The sequence below is a fragment of the Pelophylax lessonae genome, assembly GCF_965119305.1.
Source record: "Pelophylax lessonae genome assembly, chromosome: 6".
In the NCBI taxonomy this organism is placed as follows: Eukaryota; Metazoa; Chordata; class Amphibia; order Anura; family Ranidae; genus Pelophylax; species Pelophylax lessonae.
In genome coordinates this window covers 198,355,586-198,373,798 of record NC_138773.1, presented here as the reverse complement: position 1 = coordinate 198,373,798, position 18,213 = coordinate 198,355,586, and the positions used below count along the sequence as shown (strand labels likewise).

General features: G+C 41.6%; 1 protein-coding gene across 1 annotated transcript in view; it reads right to left on the bottom strand.

Moving 5' to 3' along the window:
• The window catches only part of NRP2 (neuropilin 2), a 202,497-nt gene that overhangs the window by 136,898 nt on the left and 47,386 nt on the right, over nt 1–18,213 (bottom strand). The window contains exon 2 of the mRNA XM_082260771.1: nt 11,253–11,430. Within this exon, the coding sequence (XP_082116897.1) occupies nt 11,253–11,430 (178 nt within the window). The remainder of the gene's footprint in view (nt 1–11,252; nt 11,431–18,213) is intronic.

Sequence of the window (18,213 nt, the reverse complement as noted above, 5' to 3'; positions counted from 1 at the left end):
TAATGACTGATAGAGATGTGATCAGGTGCTCTTACTGGTCTATTATTTCCTTTCCACACATGGATATTAAGCCAAATTGGACATAGATCTGGTTTCTTGACCCAATAAGCTGGAAGCAATAAACATCTTTATATAGTTATCTACACAAACAAATTTAAAGTTAATAGTTAAAAAGTAGAATTTAAACCTTGGGACGCAGAGAGCACAGCCATTTCCCATGACATATTAGTGTTTGAGCGTTAATAGTGCACCCCACTACCTTTTGTTATATTCTAATGATCTGAGAACACATTCTTGTGGAACAGGAATGGGATTCCTGAACACACCCACTTTAGGATCTTTGTTATTTATTATGTACGAAACAAAAAGGAATTAAAGAAATATTAATATGAAGACATTTCTTATAGCCAACAATTAGAATAAAAGGGGTTATATAACAAAAGTGGCAGTAGGATTATGTAAAACAAACTAACAGGTTTTGTTAAATGACTGTTTTACCCTCCTTCAACAGCCCCCAAAATGTCTTGCAAGCCCTGAGCACAGGCAGCAGACAGGTCAGCCCCTCTGGGAGCCTTACTACCCAACAATTCTGCTATGACAGGCAGAGAATGCAAGTGAATAACAGCACACACCGAGCTCTGAGGGTTAATCCTGTGCTATTATAGCAACTTCAGCCTGCAAACTCACTATATCATTGCTAATTGCTAGGTCTCAATGAGCCCTATGAGGAAAGATAACTCCCATTTCTCCCGCCATTCTGCACCTCTCTGGCAAGCCTATGGTGCCATTTTCAATAGTGTCTTATTAAAAGTTGGCTTCTTCCTGCATCCTGTAGCCCAGGGTTCTCCAAACTTTCTAAACAAAGGGCCAGTTTACTGTCCTTCAGACTCCCTGGGGGCCAGAATGTGGCCATTGTGAGTAGAAAATGCTTTGGCATCAATGGGAGTACACAATGATTCATCATTGGTGTTAGTGGAAGAAATAGTGCCGATTTTTGGTATCAAGGGAAGGAATAGTACCCTATTAATGGTGTCAGTGGGAGGAATGGTGCTCCATTGTTGGTGTCAGTCTGAGGAATATGTATTAGGAGGTGGAATAGTGCCAATCGTTGATATCAGGAGAAGTAATAGTGCCCCATATTTGGTGTCAGTGGAAGGAATGGTGCCCATTGCTGTCCAAGGGCCAGATAAAGAAGAGAAAGGGGCCGCACCTGGCCCCCGGGCCACAGTTTGGAGATCACTGCTGAAGGCCAATCCACCCTGATGACTTGCATCAAGTCTTGTGCATGTACAGATGATGAAGACAGACATTAGGCATGTACTTAGGGAATGTCATAACATTTGAACGATCTTGTGAGATCTCCCAATAAAGTGCTCCTGGTCCACCATCAGCATCTGATGACCGTAGATCACTAGGTGGCTGGTGGTTGGTGGAGGGAAAAAAAAGCAAGTGTACCCATATTCAAATATTGTCTTTCAATAGGAGGGAAGGGAGCAGAGATGTACTGTGACAACAGAACATGCATAAAGGGTTCTTTACAGAACAGAGTTGGTTTGAAGGATGTGAAAATCTGACACACCCGAGGACATCTGCTTGTCTAAGGGTAGTCATAGCCAACGCACCCCAAATGAACTTTGTCCTTTGCATTCAGTGACAAACTAATATCAATTTCATTTTATTTGTATTCTCCCTGCTATGTTCGGAAATATTTCCTGCATTGCATCTCCGTTATGTATCTGTACTTTTTCCACTTCCTTCCAACCCTCTTGACCTTACTTGCTTGGCCTGTCATCCTATCCAGGCATATTTACCAGGAATTCTCACCTCCTATTGCTTTCTGTTCAGCCTCAATGATCCTCGGGCCAGAAGAATTCTCTGCCTGTAAGGAATCAATTACTTCCTGCGATACTTTATTAGAAGTCCACGCATCACCCAACATTCAGCAAAGGAGTGAGAGTGGATGGATAGGGAGGGGGGAAGCTCATGGGGGTTGAATCTTTGATACAAGCTCACAGCCTGGACAATGGGTAAAATGTCAGTGTCCATACCTGCTTGCACACAAACACTGCCCATTAACTCCCTAATCCAGCAGTCTTTGTAGAGATCAAATATCAGAGGTTATATGACAGACACGCTGACATTCAATCACAGCTATTTCTAAGACCAGTAACATTTCAACTGAAAAAAAGACCTTTATTTCACTATTTTACTGATATGTTTGAACTTCCTTGTTTGGATCCGAATGGCCAAGAAATATCTATATGATGGAAAGCTTGCTAAGTCTCAATAGAGAATGGGTTAAGTGCATTTATTAGAAAGGACTAAGGGAAGTTCAGATAATGCAGTTTATGGAGACTCTGCCATGAATGGGATCGGCAAGGGATGTTTAGAGAACACACATCCCTACAGATTTCTCTAAAAGCAAAGTGTAATTTAGAGAATGTGTGCTGCAGAAACCCCAGAGGCAGACACTGACATCCCATAAATATACAGTAAGGGTCAACTCCATCCTAAATGTTGTGCTTACACTAGGCCGCCAACCTGCTTGACAGTCATCAATCCTGAACCCGAGTAGAGTCTGCATAATGCTAACATAGGTGCCTACCTAAGAAAAACATTGCTCCTTTTCTTTCTTCTCTTCAGGGTTTGATTTATTAAAGGCAAACAGGCAGTTCTTTCTGCAAGGGAATTTTTCCTAAGCTAAGTAAATGAAATGAAGCTCTGCTGACTCATCTAATCATGTGCAAGCAAAAATACATTTTTTTTTATTGTATTTGCATGTGATAGCATATTCTGTACAAAGTGAGTTTTCACCACATTCACTACATAGTTACATAGTTACATAGTAGTTGAGGTTGAATAAAGACAACAGTCCTTCCAGTTCAACCTGTACAGTGTGTGTCAGTGGCCTGATCATTTCCCATAACCCTGAATAATGTGATCTGTGAGATGCATGTCCAACAGTCTTTTAAAAGTAGCCATACTCCCCGCAGCTACCACCAATTGTGGAAGAGAGTTCCACATTATCACCGCCCTTACAGTGAAGAACCCCTTACGCAGCTTAAGGTTAAACCCCCTCTCCTCTAATCTCATTGTGTGGCCACGTGTCCTCCTGCACTCCTTGAGACTAAATTGTTTTTTTCCTATGCTGGGATCACCGTTGAGGTATTTGTAAGTCGCTATCATGTCCCCTCTCAGGCATCTCCTCTCCGAGGAGAATAAATTAAGCGCTTGTAATCGCTCCTCGTAATTAAGGTCCTCCAATCCCCTAATCAGTTTAGTTGCCCTTCCAGTTCCACTAAGCTCATTGAAAATTTACTTGCAAAGTGAAAGTTTGCTTGCAAGGCCCTTTTTGCCTTTAAGGCCCATACACACGATCAGAAAATCATACAAAAAATACTGCGTTCTAAGCAATCGTACAATAAGCTGATCGGTATTCCAGAGCTTTGTCCGAAATCTCCTGAAAATTCTCTTGCAAAGTGAAGGTTCCCTTGCAGGGGCCTAATTGCCTTTAAGGCCCTGGTTGAGACAGGTGGATAGATGGGACTATAAATGAGGCAATGACTGGGTAGAGTCATATGCCTCCATCCCTGGTACAGGTAAAAGAGGGGGGGGGGGGGGATGGGGGGGATGGGGGGGGGATTTGGGACTTTGAATGAAGCACCCCCCCCACCCCCCCTATTTTATTTATTTATGCCTTTAAAGGGCCCATACGCACGATCAGAAAAATATAAAAAGATACAAAAAAATACCGCTTTTGAAGCAATCGTATGATAATCTGATTGTTAGTACACAGCTTTTGTTGGAAATTTTTCAAGAGAAAAAACAGGAAAAAGTTTCCTACGATACCAGATCCTACGATTTTCATTTAATCAGTACAGTTTTCATCCAAAAATACAATACATTACATCACTTTCAAATTTTTATTCTGTTTTACAAGAATTTTTGTACTTTAGTAACCTCTTTATTTCAATATGGTGGGGACTAGCATAAAAAAAAAAAAAAAAAAAAAAAAACGATGATCATTCATCCGATAATCTAATCGTGTGTACTAGGCTTTAGTAAACTAACCCAATAAGCCCCCGTTCACATAGGGGCGATCCGACTTCGGGTGGCGACCTCCGAGATCGCGGTGCGAGCAGCGCGCCGCGACCTCGGAGCGGCCGCCACGGACTTCATAACATTGAAGTCTATTGCGGTCGCCTCCTGGTCGCCCCAAAGAAGCTCCGGACCCTTTTTCTAAGTCGGAGCGACTTGTGTCGCTCCTATTAGAACGGGTCCGCAGCTTCCCTATGGAAGGCGACCTGCGGCGACCTGTGAGGCGACCAGGTCGCCTCACAGGTTGCCTCTATGTGAACGGGGGCTAATATTCTCCTGTGCAGCAACAGGGGAGAGATCACCAGCAATCATAGCCAATCAAAAAACCCTGAGGCTGGCCATAGATACTGTAGATCATCTTTTTCAATCAATCAGCGGGCTGAGCAAAAAAACAAAAACAAGACAATCGAGGTGGATGCAGGAATCCTACCCTCTGCACCTTTGTATTCTGACAGCGGGACTCCTCTGCTGTCAGAATACACTGATTAGCGGCTTCAGCCACTGATTGAGGAAAGTTTTTCAACATTCCCAATAGATCGACTTCTGTCAAGCAAGAATGGCCCTATATGAATCAAAATTTTGATCTTTGGCCATATTTTTTATTTTTCTAGTGCTGGCAGTGAACATGATTTATGGAAGGGAGAGCATAAAGATGACCTCATGAGTGTGCTGCTGCTCCTTCATTGTCCAATCACAGGCTGGGGTAGGAGAGGTAGCTGAGAAGACAGAACTTTAATAACCAAGTTTTTTCTTATAATCGCCCATCAAATAGATAATTTCTATTATCATGATTTTATGGGTCTTGAACACACAGAAGCCTGCTGAGCCTTGCAGCTCTAAGGTAGGATGCACAGTGTAAATGTGAATAAATATTTAAGGAGCTAAGATTGTGCATTTTTTTCCTTTTTACGTATAAATAGAATAACAGCCATTTTCTACTAAATAATTTATAGACACATAAGTTCTATGCTTGAATCCCAGATAATGGCAATGGAATTGTGTAAAGACTAAGAACAACTATTAAAATATTGTGCAAATTTAGTAATAGTTTTAATTCAAGGATCCAAAAATCAGAAAAATCTAATAGAAGCAAAATATGATGCTTGCCCATTAAATAATTTACAGATTAATAATTTACTTAGACTCCAGCCTTCATTTCAATAGATTGTATCTAATTTAATTTTGCACACACTTTCTATGACTTTTCTATAACCTACATAGCCGACCACATGAAAAAAAGAACATGTTGCAAAGTAAAATACTACAGAGTTAAAAGCTAAACATAATTTGTACAATGCCTTATAAACACTTCACTAAATAACCCATGAAAAGTCCATTGAATGTACAGGAGATAGATGAAAGCAAGCCCTGGAGCCACAGTCAGTCTTACCATTATTTAATTTACAAAGAAGGAATGAAACAAATTGGTCTGTACTATAGAAAAGATATGTTGTCCTAATCTACCCATTTATACTCTTAATGTTGAGTTTGAAATAGGGAAATATCATAGATAATGCAATATCCCATTTTTTTTTTTAGTAAATTTAACATCGATAGTCATTTTTGAAAAAAAATAACTTTAAGCCAAAATTCTAAGTAAACCTGTACAAAGGTAAATAATGTATACAAATGATAGTATAAAGTCATGGCAAACCTTTATTATGACATCTCCACTTGCCCTCCAAAGCAATTCAACAAAGCCCCCAGAAAAAAACTCACATTTCCAGGTATGGGGAGTAAGGGCATGTCCCCTTCCACAAGGTAGCAATTGGTGCTTGGTCAACCAACCGCCAGCTCCGAGCATTGTCACATGATGGCCAGAGGCATGCCTATACAATATGAAGAGTTGGTATTTGCCTTGGAACTTTAGGCGCTCTGGCTCTGCAGAAAGCTCTGGGGTTGATATGTCATAATAAAAGTCCCTTGTTGGCATCTTATTCTGTCTACTCTACCACATTACCATTCATTTAAATTGCTCGCTTGGTTTACTTTAACATAAAACGTACTTTGTACTCTTGACAATATTATCATTAGGAACTGGGTATTTCACTGATGCCCAAATATAGGCCACTGAGTTTGCAAACAGCCCTCTGAGCTGCAATTATAGATAAGTGTTATTGTAGCTACCTATATGTAGGACTTTTTTTCAACGGGGGGGAACGCAGTTCTGGGACCTTCAGCACTGAATGTATGTAATGGCAAGGGGTGCTGGAGGGTCTATTAATGTTGGCTGCTGAAGGATATGTTGTTGCTGGAGGGGATCTATTTGGCAGGGGGATCTATTTTTGCTTGGGGTGGGTCTAATGTTGCTGGGGGGGGTTCATTCGTTGCTGGGAGGGATCTACTGCTGAGGGAAGGGTCTATTATTGCTTGCTGTTGAAGGGTTTATTTATGCTGGCTGTTGGGAGTCTATTGTTGCCGGGGTGGGGGGGGTCTATTGTTGCTTGCTACAGGGGAACTATTTGACTTCTTTTCTTGTTATCCTTAACACATGCCATACAAATTACTTAGCACCACAAAATGATACCTAGTTCTTTGTTCTCTAAAAGTAGTGGAATTGTGGGGTGGGTCAGAGGTGAACCCAGGAATGGTGGTAAAAGGTGGGTAGGGGGAGGATACAAGGGGTGATGTGGGTTGGGGAGGGGGGAGAAAAACAAAGCCCTGTCTATATGTACCTAAATACTGTAATTCCTAAACTTCTGAGATCATTCAAAATGAATTAACAGGTGCATTTGAATGCATTTGACCTGTAGTTGACCTGCTTTTGACTTGTATTTAACTTTTTTCAATCTACGTTTTCATTCCTATAAACTTAAAGTGGATGTAAACTCCATTCATGAAATCCGACATATATCTGTAGTGTTTACCTATATCTCTCTAAAGCCCTAAGTCCTGTATCTTTCTGCTGCTCTGTTCCTCTGTTATCAGCATGAAAACTTCTGACAAGCTCTCCGACACAGGAGATAAAAGCAGCTGGAAATATTTGTGTCGGGGAAGGGACTTAGAGACACATTAGCAGAGAGCTTTTCTATTCACAGCACAGCTCTGAAAGTTTCTGCATTCCTCTGCCTATGTGGAGGGGGTGTGCCTTTCCTCCAATCAGCTCACACACGGGGTATGCCCAGACTCCCCTCCCACTGCTGAAACAGTGAAAAATTTGTAACATGATCTGCACTTTCTAAAGAATATAGAAAGCTGAAGACAGCAGATATACATGTAGGGAGATTTCCCTTGTCTCTGTGTATCATTTGAGGCTGTTCACTTCACTGGGTATAAGTGAGGGTTTACATCGACTTTAAAGAAGAAGAGAAGCACTTCTGGTGCAAAGAAAAGCCCATCAACACAGGGCCTAACCCTGCGTAAAGGAGGGTAGATCAGAGGGATGACTTCATCAGTGTGCTGATGCTCCCTCTGTTTCCAGTCATCAGGTAGGAGGTAGGGACAAGACAAAGGTGTATTGCCTGGAATAAAGAAAAGTGAGGTCAACCATGTGCATGAACAGAGTTGCAGGGGGAGCCGACTCAGAGGATATTTCACTGGTTGGCTAAAATTCAGTTTTATGTTAAAAAAAGTTTCCATGGTAGCCTAATTTACCAGCATGAAGCATACCACAGAATCTGTGTAATTCTTTTATGTCATTAATTAAAGGGATGAATTCATAACCTTAGTTTTAATGCTAATTTCTCTAACTCCCAGCAAGGGTATTTTGTCGGTAATGGAAAATGAAATCCAATCATAAAAAGTGAAAAATTAAGAGTAAAGAAAATATGAGGTCTTATAGTTGAACCATGGCTAGAACTAACAAGGAATGGCACCAATTTAAAGTCATGGCATAGACGGGTAGAGGAGAAACCAGAAGCTGCAGGCAGAAACCCCATCAATGAGATACTACATTTCAATCGTTTAAATAAAAAATAATCCATTCTTGCAGGGATTTCTGAACCACTGTCATTCCTCAGCAACAATGCATTATAATATTTCTGGCCTGCACAGTAAAGCAATAATGGGTTGCATATATAATTAAACATTTATCACATTCCCGATTCATTTCCTCCATGGCAGATACCTTTCAATTCAATAATGGGAGTTAAATCATGGGAAAAATCAAAAAGAAACATTTTGACAATTTATTTTATTATGAACCCTTCTATCACTCAAGCAAATCCATAGCTAGGTGACATTAAATATTACATTCTGCTCTAAATATGTTTTGTTAAGGAAGCAGATCATGTGTTTTGGATCCGCATAGCTGTGCACATCATCTACGCTCTGTTTTTTTAAGCTATGGATTTCTTTCCTTAGCACCTTTTCCATGCTGTGATTCTCACCAATTAATTCTGGAAATCGATTAACACCCTTTTTCCAGCCTTGTGAAAAATGATAATTTGCAGTTGGTAACTTTAGCACCTCGCATATACAAACTGTAATGGTGAGCAATCGAAATGCGCCTGTTTATTGCACTATAAGAGTTTTATACCTTAAAAAAAATCAACTGGGAGCAAAGGTTTATGCTAATGCTGAAGAACTTCAGATACAAACTGGCAAGGGTAATGCTGCTGCTAACAACTCGGAATACCTTCCTGACCTCATTTTACTGAATCAAAGCACAAGAGCTCAAAGAGGAATCGGATTGAAGAACCCCAAATGTATTTTTACAACAAAGGAATTGCGTCTCCCTTTCAACTGTCCACTACTGAATTTCTCCTCTCTCATTACGTTATGTACACAATACAATGTAAGTAAAGCAGCCCATAGATCAGGGCTCAAAATTTCAAGTCCTGAGCTACTAGCCAGCCATTAAGGGTTACTCGCCACCAGTTGATCCACCCAACCCCTACCCTGCCCCGCCCCTATGTCCGCCCCTAAACATGCCCTCATAAATTATCTCACAAAATTATACTGTTAAATGTTTTTGTATTAATGCAGAAGTTACAAAATAAATATTAATAACAACTTTATCAGTGCCTTTCAGTGCAGCCTCATCAGTGTCCATGAAGGCAGCCTATCAGTGCCCATCAATGTAGCATCATCAGTGAAGCTTATCAGTGTCGCCTCATCAGTGCCCATCAGTGCAGCCTCACCAGTGCACATCAGTGCAGCCTCACCAGTTCCCTTCAATGCAGCCTCCTCTGTGCCTATCAATTTAGCCTCATCATTGCCCATCAATCTCTCCTCACCAGTGCTCGAGAATGCAGTCTCACCAGTGCCGATCAATGCAACCTCACCTGTGCCCAATAATGCAGCCTGATAAGTGCCCATCAATGCAGCCTCATCTGTGCCCATCAGTGCAGCCTCCCCTTTGCCCATCAATGCAGCCTCCCCTGTGCCCATCAATACAACCTCACCTGTGCCCATTAAGCAGCCTCACCTGTGCCCATCAATCCAATCTATATTAGACTCAGCTATCCTATACATACTGTATGCTCTATATTAGACTCAGCTATCCTATACATACCATACACTCTATATTAGACTCAGCTATCCTATACATACTGTACACTCTATGTTAGACTCAGCTATCCTATACATACTGTACACTCTATGTTAGACTCAGCTATCCTATACATACTGTACACTCTATGTTAGACTCAGCTATCCTATACATACCGTACACTCTATGTTAGACTCAGCTATCCTATACATACTGTACACTCTATGTTAGACTCAGCTATCCTATACATACTGTACATTCTATATTAGAGCTGGTCATATCAACAGCAAACCACAGGTTTTGAGCTGGTTTCTAGCACCTCATTCAAATCACACTGCGATCTGCAGTGGGTGCCAGTGCAAAGTTAATGATACCCCAAAGGCAGGTTGCAAAAAGCAGTTAATTTGTCCACACTGAATCACATGGTACAACTACCATGCGATCCACTTGCAGTGCGCTTCCAAAAGTAGTACATACCATGTACTACTTTTGATGTGGTCTGGTGTTATTTCAGCTCCTTCAAAATGAATGGGCTAAAACCGCACTGCACAGAACTGCATGCATTCTTGTGCGATTCACATGCAGTTCCTAGCGTGAATGGCCTTTAAACTCAAACTATCACTCCTGAATCCTTATTTTTCCAGTCCACAGTCAAACTGGCTGAAACAGTTCTTCAGGCACCTTGATAAGTAAGGCACTATCCTGAAATAATATACAATTTGGTTGAATGCCAACTTAGTACAGCTGTGTCTGAAATAAACATCTGAGTTTTATTTCTTTTTTTTATCTTTCCTTAAGCTAAATTTGTTGCTAAAGGATACACAGCAATTTTGGTCTTTTGTAACACATATGACTTTTATTAACATGCTTTGTAGCCTTTAATGACCATGTCTAACATACAACTATTCTCCTATTTAGTAAACATAGGCCTTCGAATTTTAGCTAAAAGTACAGATGCAAACTGGCATATATGGGTCAGGGCATCAATTATTTAAGATTTACGGATATTCTAACATGAGAACTCATTTACTGAAGACAGCAGTATTCACCCGTTCACTTCCAAAAAACATGTTTTACAGGCCTTGTTCATGATAAGTGTTTTTCGACCCTGTGTTTAACCACCTAGCTGCTGGAATTGTACATCTGGAGTATAGACAGGTTAATGCAATACTGTCTTCTAACTGCTACCTACATGTTGCATTATATTTCTCAGTGAATTTAAAGGGTTACATATAATAGATCTGCAGGTTTGCTACCCCCTGGAGTTTATAAAATGGTGGAATTGTGTGATGACTTCATCCGTGCATTGGGGATTGGAAAAATGCACATGCTTTATAAATAGTGCTTCACGGGTAGTAGGATCGACATTCTCATGCTGGGCCTGAAAGTCTCCCGTGTACATGAAAGATCAATACCAATCAATAGCTTAGTGCTGGGACTTGAGAAACCTCAGCCCAGCGGGTCATACAAGGCTTCTGTTTAATCTATAGAGTAATGACATCATGTGGCATATGCCAGATATTGGAATCAATCTGGCTCACACATCTTAGCCTCCATTAAATACCGTGGAAACATGCAGGAATATGTGGATGTTTTGGATTATACATCAATATATCTGATTTCATAAAATATAGCAGTTGAAGGTCTTTATCTTAAACACATACACATTCAAACATCTGTGGTTTTTTCATGAGAACTCGGATGAAGAGCTATAAGCACTTACTTGCAGTCATGTTTTTCAATCTCAAAGTGTGGGTTGAAGTTCAGCACAATCTTCTGGTTGGGCTCTGGTGCACTGATGATCCACTCACAGTTCTGATGGGAAGGGTAGTCATAAGGATACCCAGGTGAGGTGATGTAATCGGGATGTTTGGCATTTAACCGGCCACCACATGTGGTTGCTGTAAAAAAAAAGGAGAAAACAATGCTTGTGAGCAATGTATAACAATCCCAAGAAACCAATTCCAAGAGAGTGAAGTTCCACCAACCATTTTCTCCTTTTACTTAATGTTACTACTTCTCGTCTTGGCAAAGCTCTCAACTGGCCATCATTTTAAGGAACTGTCTCTCTATGCCCCTCTCTTCAAATGCCCATCTTTTAGCTCTAGTTTACAGATCTGTATAAGGGGTCATTCATAAGGCAATTTTGGCGGTACACCGCTCAGATTAACCACATTTCAGCTACAAGTATGGTGTTCTGCCGAAAACTCCAACTCGCCAAAATCTCCAACCACGTCACTTCCGGTAAATGTACAGCAGCAATAATTGCAGATTTTGACGAGCTGCTGTTTTTAAAGAACACCGACAGCCTATACACTCTGGTATACGATGAGTTGAGTGTTTTGACAGAACACCGGGTAAGTTGGAAGAAAGTTGTCGCCGCCTTGGAGGCGGTCATGTTTTTGGTTAGTAGGGGACGGATTAACAATGTTCACTCATTATATTGTGTACCAGAGTGTATAGGCTGCAGGTGTTCTGTAAAAACTGTTGTAACTGCTGTTAACTGCTGTACAGTCACCGGAAGTGACGTGGTTGGAGATTTTGGCCAGTTGGAGTTTTTAACAGAACAACGGCCAGGTGTTTACATTCAACTGCGGCTGCTCAGCCTATAAAAATTATTGACAGGCTGAGAGGCATTTCATGAGGTCAGCAAGTAACTGTTCATAGAGCGATTTCCTGCGGTTAGGGACAGATGAACAGCCCAGTCTGTGTATAGAGACGCTCATCTATCCAAGCCGCATGTAATGGCTCTTTGATCGCTTAAATTTGGCCACAGAGAGCTGCGGTGTCAGCCTGTCACTGGTTTCCTGTCCGCAGCTGAACATAAACACTAAGCCATAAGAGCTATAAAAATATGTTGATCTGTGAGGTGTACAGCCATAAACGGCCATGTGAAAGAGCCTAAAACCGGCCATAGACAGTTTGAATCTTGACCGGTTGCTGATGAATTATGTATAGGTTGGCTAAATGTACCCAAGTTGATCGATTGATCAACTTGGGTACAACCAGTCTGCCGGAGTTTACATGCGATTATTGCTAGCGGCTATTATAGCCCCTAGCAATAATCGCTGTGTTCCCCCATCTTCCCCCCCCACAGGAGAAGACAATGGCTCTGCAGGAGGGATTCCCTTGCCAACACCGTCAGTGGTGGCAGGAAAGAAATTTGTTCTCTATGGCCAGCCTTAGGCTCCATGCACACAGGAGCGTTTGCTGAGCTCTTCTAAATGCCAGGATATAAGCAAAATCAAAAACACACTTAAATCCGCATTTTTGCAAACGCATTTAGGAGTGTCAAACACTTGGGCCAAATAATAGCCTATTCTGGCCACTGAAATATATGTACCCTCAATCGCTTGACGCGCCCAGAGCCTAAGTGCATTTATACGCGTTTAGGCGCGTCGGGTGATTTTTTTTTTCTGCCAAATGCTGCCGCTCCTGAACACACTGGTAGTGTTCTGCCTTTTACCACCCCTGCCTTTAAACACCTGCAAACACCTATGTATACATAAGGTTGATTTACTAAAATTGGAAAGTGGAAAATCTTGTGCAGCTGAGTTTGGTAGTCAATCAGCTTCTAATTTAAGCTTGTTCAGTTAGGCCCCTTTCACACGGGCTTTCCGATCATGTCCGCCTTTCAGTCTTTCAGGTGTACCTGATCGGGTGCTCCATTCACCCCTATGGGGCACTGGATGCTGACACCCACTGCTATAAGATTCTATCCTGTCTGTAAAATCCAGAGGAATGATAACCCTATTTTCTATCTGTCTGGAGGATTGGATTGGATGGGATCAGGATGAAAACAAACAGGCAGTCCGTTTTCATCCGATCTCCCCATAGAGGAAAGCAGGGTTCTCACAGGTCTGTCTCAGCTCAGTGAACAGGGACGGACCTGTCATCTGGATCGATCCCCTGCTAAGCAAACAGGGTCCGCCAGGTGGAATGACCGTGTGAAAGGACCCTTAAGCTTTGACAAAAAGAATGGAAGCTGAGCTGCACCAAATTTTGCACTCTCCAGTTTTAGTAAATCAACCCCATTGGCTAACATTGAGGGGCATTTAGAGGCAGAAAAAAAACGCAAAACGCCTCTAAAATCAACGCTAACTGCCAACGTTTTTTATATTGCTCTAAACTTGCCATTCATTCTTCAGATTATTGTATTGTTTATTTTGAATTGCTAACATAAAGCAAATATAGTAAAAATAGGAAGTAGTCGAAAAAAGCCTCAGTGGGTTTAAGTGATCATTCTTGATACCAGGTGGTATGGCCGGAGGTATGTTATGGTGCTGGAAAATTCCTCATGGAAGTTTATGACACAAATTACCAACAAAGAGCATCAATAAAAGCAGTGAGAGGAGATTCCCAGAGGAACTTAACAGAAGGTATTGGGACAGCTATGACCGGCATACTTTTATGTTCCTGCTATCTCCACCTCTTCCCCAAAATGAAATAGTTCCAAGGTATTTTTTTAAAAGGAAGGTATTCTTTAAACAGAAATTTCACCTCATATTTTTTAATTCATGTTTGCAGGTATGCATTTTTTTCGTCTTTTCTAACTTTCCCTTTACCCAGAAGGGAGCGTTTAGCCATATATTATTTGCCAACGAAATCTCTGCAGAAACTTTATCCTAGATCTAATGTTTTCACTTGACTTAATTGTAAATATGCTTCTATAGATGTCAAACAATGGAATAAGGGGTATGGGTTTAGTGCTTGTGAGCATACAACATGGTAGCAATTACAAGTCAGCGCCCAAAGCACTGCTTATTATTAAGCTCTGACAAGTTATTCCAGCTAAGAAAAACATATCATCTTGTGTCATTAAATGCCATTTATTGTATTACCCTCTCTATGAAAACATTTCACCAAAGAAAACACATTACATGCATAGGGCACTTTGCAAAAAAAAAAAAAAACAGAGCTTGTAGAAAACTTGTCTGCCATTTTATTTCTTCAAGTATTAGATTGTGGAATTTAAAAACCTTATAACAAATTTGAACATTTATTGAAAAAACGGTAGATAACAAAGTATATATATATGGCTTCCTATTAAAAGATAATAGCACATTTTCTTTTATTAGGAGGCCATATATCTACTTTACTATCTACTGCTAAACCCAGTAACAAGATTTGGTACTGGTTTAACGTGCTGCAGCACACAGCACCTAAATAATAGTGCATTTACACTTAGTTTAACCCCTATAAAGTCCCACTAATATCTGTTGAGCCTGCAAGTAAAGCCCATTATTGAAGCTTTTTGTAATAGGGTGGCAACAATGCTGCACTGCTTCAAAATACAGAGCAGAGTTGCCACTCTCATGTAGTCTGAGTCTCCTGGCACTACAGTAAGATCAATACATTTTATAGGGAGCGTGGCTATTAGCATTGTCACTGCTGATTCACATGCCTGTAGATCATATATGTCAAACACAAGACCCGTGGGGCAAATCCGGCCCTCCGTACCATTTCATGTGGACTTCCCACCTCTCTTGCAGATGTGGCACCCCCCTCATCTCCTCTCCTACCTTGTCTCAGCAGTAGACAGCAAAGCGGAGGACAGAACCCCTCCACCAGGTCATGCTCTCCTCCATGCAGCCACAGAAAGGTTTGCCTCTGACCCTAACCCCCCCCCCCCCCCCATCTTAGCCATCAAAAGCAGAGAGGAGGACTGCTCCTACAGATGCTGCACCTCTCTGTGCAGCCACAGCACCACCTCATCTCCGCCTCCCCTGGTCTCAGCATTCAGCAGACTCTGGCAGCTGACTCCTGCCCTCCTTGGGTCCTCCTGCATACCCTGGACTTTCTACTTCCCAGCTCCACCCCAGCTTCTTCCCAGCAGTAGCACAAGGTAAGAGGGGTGCATTGGGATGTAAGGTAGGGTGGGAGACTCTTGACTTCTGATGGTGGGGGGGGGCTTGCTCTGGACATCTAGTCTTACAGATACAACTGGCCCTTTGAGGGCAACCATAACGCTGAGGCAGCCTGCAATAAGATTGAGTTTGACACTCCTGCTGTAAATCAGGGTATCAAACTCAATTTCATTGTGGGCCGCTTCAGCATTATAGTTGCCCTCAATTGTATCTGTAAGACTATATAAATGTATCCATGCTTTTTTTCCCAGAGAATAAGTAGAGGAACCATACCTCTCCACCGCTGAATCTCATTGAACGGTGGGAGGATCTTAAAGGGGCAATAAATACCAGAAAGGTGTTATGTGCAGAGTTCAGGAATGCGCTATGTACAGAGTGCAGAGTTTAGGGGTGTGCTACATACAGATTGCAGGATTGAGGGGTGCATTGTCTACAGAGTGCAGAGTTCAAGGGTGTGCTACATACAGATTGCAGGGTTCAGGAGTGCATTGTGTACAGAGTGCAGAGTTCAGGGGTGTGCTACCTACAGATTGCAGGGTTCAGGGGTGCACTGTGTACAGAGTGCAGAGTTCAGGGGTGTGCTACCTACAGATTGCAGGGTTCAGGGGTGTGTTGTGTACAGAGTTCAGGGGTGCGATGTGTATAGGGTTCAGGTTTGAGGAGTGCGCTACATACAGAGTGCAGGGTTTGGGGTGTGCTATGCACAGTGTGCAGGTTTCAGCCCTCTTTCACAAGCTGATGCCCCGTCCAACACTGCACCAGCATCTCCCTTGTCCCCGCCGTGAGTGCAGGGCAGGCAGGGATCTGTGAGAGCAACCGAGAGGAAAGCTGTCCTTGTAAACACAGAAGACTTATGTGTTTACAAGTGACAGTGGTGAAAGGGGAGCGGAGGGATTGGTTGAAGAAAAAGCCCTGGGTGTGAGGGCCACATAAAATGGCCTGACGGGCAGGATTCAGCCCCCAGGCCTTGTGTTTGGCACATGTGCCCTATAGGGTGTCTACATTCACACCTCATTGTACCCATCCTCTCTTTCTCCCACCTGAGATGCACTAGGGATTATGGACTATAGGATTTATAGCGCGTCCACACAGCAGTTCACATAATGGCAACTAATGTTCCCTGCTCATTCCATACAAACAAACGTGAGAGGGAAGAGAGGTTTGGGAACTTACAGAGAATGCTACAAGTGGGCAGAAAAACTCAAGAAATTATTTCACGAAAAATAGCTTACAGGCCAATTAGGTAGTATATGTGCATGTTTTTATTTTATTTTTCAGAATAAGGATATTGTTTATTGTCATTTTAATTTTAAACGGCTGCTATTGGTTTTTGAACTGTGAACGCTCACTTTATTAAATCAGCCTGAACGCAGTTTCGTTAATTTTCCAACATTCTAGCGGTTTTCATTTCATACCTTTCAGATTATTTTAGCTCTCGTAGCTCCAACTGCCTGCCTGTAAACATCTCCAGTGAATTGTTTTCCAGCTGCATAGACAATAAACTGTCCTGTAATTTCAGACAATGCATAAATTGCAGGTTATATTGTTTAGCTGTGATAAAAGAGACTTCCTTCCTCCTGTTTACTGAAGAACAGAGAGAGTGAGATTTCACTGGGCTGCATGTTCATTTCCTGTTGGTTTCCGTACATATTAGACTTCCAAACATGTAGAAGCCGTGTTTTTATATGTTTATATTAAGGTTCTACTTTCTCGCTTCTGAATGATTTCCAAAGCCAGCAACGCATACTTCCTCTCCACCTTCAGATTCCTTGTTTACCACTTCTTCATTTACCAAAACCATCCTTTGACTTAAAGCAGAACTAAAAACCCAAAGATTTCTCTGCTTCCCAAAAACAGTTACATTCAAGGCATGTCATGAATGATATCTTCCACACTTGCTCGTTCTCTCATCCAAACTGTCAAGCCATCCATTGGCTGGTGTCCCAACTGATCACATATGCAACCCCATAGTGACTGCAGATCAAACAGAGGCTAAGATGGCAGCTTCCTTGACTGTAAAGCAGAATAAGGTTTAGTTCTACTTAAAGCTAAAGGCCAGACCCTGTTTTTTTTTTGTTTTTTTATTTAAGATAAATTAGAGAAGGCTACTTTTTTCTGCTCTCTACATCCCACTGGGGAGATTTCCCTTCACTTCCTGTTTTACAGCCCAAACAGGAAGTAAAAGGAAATCCTTCCAAAGTGAGGAAACCCCTGCTTATCATCAGTTCACCAGAACTTGCATCCCAATTGGACAATTTTACCTCCATTATGGCATCTCCAAATGTGGTATTTTTATTTACTTTCACTCTTGGTAACAATGGTAAACAGAACAAATAAAGAGGATGAATCTCCCTAATGGGAACACAGACAGTAATAAAAACCTGACAGGTGTTCTAATCCCTCTCCATTCTATCCAAAACTATAAAGAAAGTTTTGTCTTTAGGACTCATTTACAATTGCAATATTTATTTATTTTTTACAGGGACTTTTATAGCTCTGACAATTTACGCAGCGTTTTACATATATATATATTGTACCTTTGTTAATATATATATATATATATATATATATATATATACTATATTACCAAAAGTATTGGGCGCCTGCCTTTACACACACATGAACTTTAATGGCATCCCAGTCTTAGTTCATAAGGTTCAATATTGAGCTGCCCCACCCTTTGCAGCTGTATCAACTTCAAATCTTCCGGGAAGGCTGTCCACAAGGTTTAGGAGTGTCTATGAGAATGTTTGATCATTCTTCCAGAAGCGCACTTGTGAGGTCAGGAACTGATGTTGGAAGAGAAGACCTAGCTCA